Source organism: Manis pentadactyla, chromosome 4, assembly GCF_030020395.1.
Source record: "Manis pentadactyla isolate mManPen7 chromosome 4, mManPen7.hap1, whole genome shotgun sequence".
NCBI classification, from domain to species: domain Eukaryota; kingdom Metazoa; phylum Chordata; class Mammalia; order Pholidota; family Manidae; genus Manis; species Manis pentadactyla.
This window is the reverse complement of record NC_080022.1, coordinates 102,030,746-102,038,664: the sequence shown is the minus strand read 5'-3', so window position 1 is coordinate 102,038,664 and position 7,919 is coordinate 102,030,746. Positions and strand designations below refer to the sequence as shown.

The 7,919-nt window shown below is 41.4% G+C and overlaps 1 protein-coding gene across 1 annotated transcript in view; it reads left to right on the top strand.

Annotated features, from left to right (window-relative positions):
• The first annotated feature begins 1,075 nt into the window (after window positions 1–1,075).
• EEIG2 (EEIG family member 2) overlaps window positions 1,076–7,919 on the top strand; it is an 89,218-nt gene continuing 82,374 nt past the window's right edge. Inside the window, exon 1 of the mRNA XM_057500580.1 lies at window positions 1,076–1,351. Coding sequence (XP_057356563.1) covers window positions 1,215–1,351 — 137 coding nt within the window. The 5' untranslated portion in view covers window positions 1,076–1,214. The remainder of the gene's footprint in view (window positions 1,352–7,919) is intronic.

Sequence of the window (7,919 nt, the reverse complement as noted above, 5' to 3'; positions counted from 1 at the left end):
TAGATTGTAAAATTCTTGAGGTTTCTTTTGTTTTTAACATTGTAGTGATTGAGAAATATTTTTACAGGACTGCACGAATAAATGAGTGACCTGGGAAGGAGAACCTCTTCAATTACACCCTCTCAGAGATTACTGCGAGGGAATCTGAGTTAAAAGGACAGTAACTCGGTTTGAAAACACAAACATTACATAACCAAGTAAGCAACATACATTGTAACAACATAGCCTATAGAAAGCAGGTAATTGATATGCATCTGCGGAGACTATGTTTAGGCTTTTCAGTGGTCAGTATGGACAGCCAACTTTTATAAGGGAAGGTTTTATTTTACCTTCTGTACTCTTTTATTCTGGGTGACAGAAACTAGAGTATAAACAAGAGAAAATGCCTGTAGCAGTACAAAGCCTGGGCACTTGGTAGGCCCTCAACACAAGTTAATCCCTTTCCTTTTTCCTACTTTGTCCTCATTTTACTTTAGAAGGCTCATGAATTTACAGTACCCAAAGGAAATTTTAGTTTTAGGATTTCAATTTGACGAAAACGTCTTGGTGATTCTGATTCTCCCTATTATTAACCCATGACTCTCAAACCCAAGGGAAAAAAAGTATCACTGGAGGGGGAGGGAAAGAGGGGGCGGAGCAAAAACGGAAAGAAAGGCCGAGAGGAAGCTGTAGAAGGAAGCTCCCTTTTGGTTGGGTTTGTCTTTCTTTAACTCGAGAGAAGCGTGACGCGCTAACTGCCGTCTCGGGGCAGTTTCCCGGCGAAACGCCCGCCGGCCCGAATTTCCTCGCCCGCCCTCCCGCTTCCGCCCCGCGGTGCGCTGCCGGCTGCAGCCGCTGGGGGCGCCTCGGGCCCCGTGGAGCTCAGGCAGCGGCCGCTCTCCAAGCTTCACATCGCCGGCTCTCGGACGGGCGGCGGCGGCGGCGACGGCAGCGGCAGCGAGCTGCGCACCGAAAGGGCGCCCGCCGCCCAGGCGAGCTGCAGCACGACCGCTCCCCGCGGACGGGCGGGGTCCGCGCCGCCGCGCTCCGGCCCCGGCTGCTGCGAGAGGAGGCGGCGGCGGCGGCGGCCCGCGGCCGCGCCCCCGCGCGCAGCTCGCGGCCCCGGCCGTGGAGCCGAGCGGGCCCAGGGCTCTGGCGAGCTGAGGCGGCGGCGCCGGCCCGCGCGCCCCTTGGGGCCGCCCCCACATCCCGCTCGCCGGCGTCTGGCTCTCACGATGATGAAGAAGAAGAAGTTTAAGTTTAAGGTGGACTTTGAGCTCGAGGAGCTCTCCTCGGTGCCCTTCGTCAACGGGGTCCTCTTCTGCAAGATGCGGCTGCTGGACGGCGGCAGCTTCACCGCCGAGTCCCCCAGGTAACGCGCCCTCCGCGCCGCCAGCTCCTCCGAGCCGCTGCGCTCGCGTCCGCCCCGCGGGGGCTTGTTTGATGGGCTGCATCTCTTTCTTGGCCCATTTGCTCCAGGAGCGTGGCCAGCCTCCTGAGCTGCTCTTTAGAGATCAGTCTGAAACCAGGCAGGAATTTATTGATCTGCAGAAAGTGCTTCACAGATGGGTCCACCTCGGCTGGGATGGGCTTCCTTTTGCTCTCCTAATTCTAAATGGTTCCTGGTATCTGCGCTTCCCTCCTAAGTTCTCTAGGCATGGAAGCAATGGCCAGAAGGGAAAAGATGCTTCTGGTTTCTCTTAAGACGTTTCGATTTGTTTGTGAAATGCAAAGTGGAACTTGAGCTGTTGTTAAAACAAAAGCAAAAATAACCCGAACTGCTCGAGTTCTGAGAGTGCCCTCTCTGAACTGAAGTCTGTGCCAGCCTAACTCCTCCCTTGTTGGTTCCTCGGGGACTGGAGAGCCCAGGATGCAGCCGGGGTCGGCTTGGTCATGTGTTCCCTGGCCCACGGGACAACAGTCTGTGCTTCATCTGAGAGCTGCATCTCCAGTTACGCGCTCTCCCTCGCTGAATAACCGATCTTAAAGTGGCCGCTAGTGGCTCTCCGCGTGGAGGACTTAGAACTAGGAGAGCCCAGACCATGCCCTCATTTTGAAATGAGCCTCTGGACACTCTCAGGGAGAGTCCTTGGCAGGTTATAGATTGAAGGCAGGAGTGGGAGCGTTCCTTGAGCAATGTCAGGGCTATTCTAGGTTAACATATTTACCCTAAGGTAAGTGTTCCATAAGAAAATGGAAAATTTACAGATTTTAAAAAAATGAACCTGTAAATTCCTGAGATCAGTGGAAAAGGTTAATAGTTAATGCTTATTTTCCTAAATTTACCGTACATCGACTTTATTTTGACCCTAAAAATATTCATTCTGCTTTTCTTTTACCTGTCATCCCTATTAATAATGTAAAGGAAATAATGTCAATGGGTTGTGAACTTAGGGCCATAAAATTGTCAGTGGTGGCAATATTGAAGTCTATGAAAGCCAGAAACATAAATGTCTAATAGGCCAAAGGATGTATGAATCACTGTTAATTCTCAGAATTAAAAAACAGTCAGCCAAGGATGGTTTTTAAAATTAAACTGAGATGACAAATCTATGGTTATTCAGCTAATTAATTGTGCTGTAATAATTTTTAATACACCACTAAGAGAACAGTGTAACTTACAATGGTGCGCTCAATATTGTACCCCCACTTATGCTGAAAATTCAAAGTCAATTCTTGAATATCCTGTAGGTTCAAGTGACAGTCTTAACCCTGAGTCTTACCCTGTTTTGCTGCAGGGTCCCACCCCCTTATCTGGCAGTTAGACCAGCTCTTCTGGGCCAGTGGTGACACCTGGTGGTCAGGGTACTTCCTACTACGTCCTTTCTCCCTCAGATTATTGATTTGGCTTTGCTACTCACCGGTCAGTTATTACAGTGTTGGAGGCGGTCGTTTATTCCGCAAATATATATAGGCTGGGCCCTTTAAATATATTATCTTACTTATTAATTCTCACAGCAAGTCTGTGAGGTAGGGATTCCCATTTTGTGGGTGGATAAACAGATTCAGAAATCATAACTTTCCCAAGGTCCCCACATCTGAAGAGTGAAATGCCATGATCCTGATATGTCTTATTTCAAACAGATTAATGTCAGATAAAATGGAGAAAATTGTGTGCTGTGCTGAAAAGGGAGCTTCCTAATGGTTTTAACAAGTAGTGTGTATAATCTGATTTGTAATTTGCGAGAGTTGGAAAGGAAAACTCAGAGTATCTGGGGTTAAATTTACCCCTTTCTCTTCCAACTAAAATTTGAATTTAATTAAAGTCAGTAAAGTTAAGAATAGTGCTCTGTATAACCAAACAACTAAAAAGGAAAAACAGATCTCTATAGTTAGGAGGGAAATGATTCATAAGAAGAAGCTTATGACTTTTTAGGTAGAGGTAGCTCGTAGAAAGCTAAGCGCAAAGGTTTGGAATGAGGCAGGTCAGAACCTAAATCCCAGCTCTCCCCTCATAAACCTGGGTGGGTTCTTAGCCTCTCAAAACTTCCAGCTATAAAATAGAAATCATCCCTGGCATTTGGGGTTGTTGTGAGGGTTTCGTAAGATGATGAACCTAAAACAACTACTGCAGTGCTGTGGCACCAATTGAAGAAAAGACAAGGAGCTTGTTTCCTTTAGTTGTTAATGCTTAACTCCTTTGACAGCTATGAGAGTGTTGAAAAAGATACCTCATTCTACAAGAAAAAAAAGGAAAACCCAAAATATCTAAAGGATGTGAATTACTTAAAAATTGCAAAACTTCTAATTCTTGGGTGTCGATCTAGGCAGTGCATCTCTAATTAAATGCTAAATATTAATTTTTTCAAAAGCCACTTTGTGTGCCTCTTATAAATCAAATATAGTTACCACTGTAACATTCCTCCCATAAAAATGAACTACATAGAAGAGGGTTAACATAACAGGCCTTAGACTACTTTCCTTAGAAAGGCCTGCTTACATGCTTTTGCTAGCATCTGGAAACTTGAATGGTCAGTAGTTCTCTACACTGATAATAAAACTTAAGAATGGCTCAGCTGAGCCTAGACTACCAACAGTGTTGTTTATGTTGAATACTTTCTGAGAGTCTAGAATTTTGGTTTATGCTAGGCAGCAGGTGCCTACATGACCAACCCTTTAAAAAAAAACCTCCCAGGTACTGCATATCTAATGAACTTCCTTGAATAGAAAGCATGTGTTGTCACAATTTGAAGCTAGAAAAATTGTGTTCTGGGAGACTCCACTGGTTCTCTGGAATTTTCTCCATGCATCTTTTCCCTGGCTGATTCACCTTTGTATCCTTTCACTGTAATAAATCCTATACATGAGTACAGCTAGGTGCTGAGTCCTCTGAGTCCTCCTAAAGGATCACTGAACCTGGGGGTGGCCTTGGGGATCCCTAATGCATGAGCCTACATAAGATAATAATTCATTTTGTTAGAGAAAAGCCTTAGAGGTATAAGCAAATCATAAATATATTGGGCTTTGCACAAAAACTAAAGATGTAGATCATCTATTGTTCACTAAATATTAATTGAGCATTTACCATATTTCTAGCTCTCTCTCAAGGACTATGAGAAGCACAACAAATATAAAGGCCCATAAGGGAATTACCTCCTCTTAGTAAAATTAGATCATTAGATGTGTAATCATGTGAGTAGAAGACAGTACAATTTAGTGCCTAATCAATGGGGCAGACAATATGTGAGTGTTGTTGAAATTCTGAAGGTAGAGAGTTTATTTACAGTTGTAATGGTTACTGAAAACTCTATTAGCTTTTCAGTTGAGCATGCTGGAAGGATGCATTTTCATTGACAAGGAAGTAAGGGTGGGTGGACAGCTTGAGTAAGTCATGAATAGGAGTTGGTGATCGATTGGCCTGATTGCAAAGAGAGTTTGCATTGGACAGAAGTGGAAGATAAAGACTGAATCCCATTAAAAAGAGTTTGCTTTTCACTGCCCATAGAATGAAAATTAATTTAAGATTCTTGCATTAAGTTGTAATGTGACTAAAATGGTATTTAAGCTGGCAGGCAGGCTGATGCTCTTTGGATTCAAATAGGAGTAGATTAGAAATGGGGAGAGAAATTAGGACTCTACTAAAATAGCCCAGGCAGGAGCTAATAAGAACTTGAACTTGGATATTTCTCATGTAAGTGACTGATGAAATGATAATGCTATGACAGATGCCTTGCTCATATGACAGAGTAAAGTCAAGATGAATTGTTTTATTTTGTCCTGTTATGGGGAATATACTATATCATGGGCAGAGGGTATGAGGACGTAAACTGTATGTTTAACATATTACGCTGAGACAATATGTGAGTGTAACAGTGAGTCTGGTAAGCAGGTGGAGATGTATTTATTATGGATTTCTTATATTTTGTTCTATTGGAAATAAGCCTGCTTACTGAACTTTTCATCTAGAATTTCCTTACATCATTTTGCCTTTTTAAATGTTACTAGTGAAAATTAATTTTATAAGGACCCAGTTTCTCCTGGGAAGATGTGTCCATTAAAGAGGTAGGAAAAAAATAAAAAGACTAAAAGGTAATCTTTATATAATAATATTTGTAATAAATATTAAAATGGTCAGATTTTATATACCATACTTAATAAAACATTCAGAAAATACATTGTACCATTATAGTAATATAAACTGAAGCCAAATTATTGCCTAAAAAAGTGTTTTGAAGACCTTTCCAAAAGACATTACTTAAATCTTTTCAGAGCACTCTTCCCTTGTGAAATCATTTAAATCACTTTTGAGGTTTATTAAGACTGTCAGAGCAGGTTTAACACCTGGTCTGCTTTAATAAAGGAATAGTAAGAAAAAAATTTTCCTGTATTTTTGAGGATTCCCAAGTTTGCCTCATTTTGTTCATTCTTTTTTGTGCTCATAGCTAAATACTTTTCGAAGTTTCACATCAGCTTATGATAAAAAAACATGTGAATTCAGGGAGTGTCCAGGAAGTTAATGAGCATATCTGTGTATTAGACCTTTTACTTTGTAAACAAGCTGAAGGGATTTCTTGTCTTTGGCCAGAGTATGTCTTCATGTTTTGAAGATTTTAGTTCACTGCGTACTGTGCACTTCTTCTTAGGAATTCTTTTCCATAACTCAAAAGTAATAAGATTCACATGGAAAACATAGCAAGTAGAAAAGAAAAAGAACCAAAAAAGCATAAAAATGAACCAACTAGAGGTAATCACTATTATTAATAATTAAAATGCTGTACTTATCTGTTTTTTTCACAAACCATTATTCAATTGTAAAACTATTTTTAATTGATATCTGCCATTCCATTGTATGTTATTTCCATGATTTATTGAACCAAGCCCCTTTCAAGGTAGTCTTCTTTGCTTTCTTTTTAAAATACTTTTATAAGCATACTACAGTGAGCATCATTATAGCCAAATTTTGTGTGCATCCATTATTATTTAGGATTAACACTAGAAATGGAATTATTGAATGAAAAGGCATATGTATTTTTAAGGCTTAAGTAGCAAATATAAAAAATAACCAATATTAGAAAATGTGTTTGACCACATGGCACAGAATTTTTTTTTTGAGGTATAAGTGACATACAATATTGTATTAGTTTCAGGTGTACAACATAATGATTTAGCATTTGTATATGTTGCAAAATGGTCACCACAGCAAGTCTGATTACCATCTGTTACCTTACAAATAACAATGTTAGGACTATATTCCCCATGCTGTACATTATATCCCCGTGACATTTATTTTATGACTGGGAGCTTGTACTTCTTAATTCCCTTCACCCATTTGCTGACCTCTCCAAATCCCCTCCCCTCTGGCAACCACCAGTCTGTTCTCTGTATCTGTGGGTCCAGATTTTGTTTTATTTTGTTTGTTTTATTTTTTAGGTTCCACATATAAGTGAGATCATGTGATATTTGTCTTTCTGGGATTCATTTCACTTAGCATAAGGCCCTCAAGGACAATCCATTATGTTGCAAATGGCAAGATAAAATTCTTTTTCATGGCTGAGTAGTATTCCGTTATATTTCAGATGGAAATGATACATCTGTAGCTGTAGAGTGATGTGTCCTTGGGAAGAGGGGAGTTCAGGATCTTCCTACACTGCCATTTTGGATCCCTCTTCTCCTTATGGCACAGAATTCTTTATGCCCTGACCAGAAATGGGGTCCTCTATTCACATTATTATTATTATTATTATTATTATTATAGCTATCTTAATGATAGCTGATATTTATTGAGCACTTTCCCCATGGGCCAGGAACTTTTCTAAACTTTTTTATCCTCAAAATAATCCTAGGAGAAAGGTACTATTACTGCAACTATTATTAGTGTCATTCCTGAGGAGAGAGAAAAAAATTGTACTGAAACAGCTCAAAGTGGCAGAACTGTGGAGGCAGTCTGGCTCCACAGTACATTCTTGATAACTAAACTCTGATATGTCTCAAATTTTATGTTGCATGTTCTCTCATTTTTATGTTTTAACGAAATAGTAGAAAAAATATATGTAGTATGACTTTTTCTGAATAACAGGCTGTAGCTCCACGCCAAAGTGGGTTTCAGCTCTGGATTCAGTGAGACTGAATAATGACAATCGAATGTTAGGGGTAAAAAGAGACTTATACCAAGCTTTATTCTCATGGTGGTAGGTCAAGTGTTGGAACCCCTTCTGCACCCAGTAGTCTGCAGGTGAACAAGTCTCTGTCTCTGCCTCCGGCTCAGCCTCTGCCCCAGGCGCTGCCTCCACTCCAGGCTCTGTCTCCACTTCTCCCAGCCTCTGCTCTCTTCTCTCCTGCTCTCTTGCTCTCTTGTTCTCCTCTCCAGGCTCTGCTCTCCTCTGCCTTAGCACCTGGCCGAGCTCTTTTTATAGCAACACTGGCAATAATGGCTTATTGCCAATGGGTATGCAAGCATGTGCCTGTGCAATAGGCTATGTATTACATCATTGCACATAGGC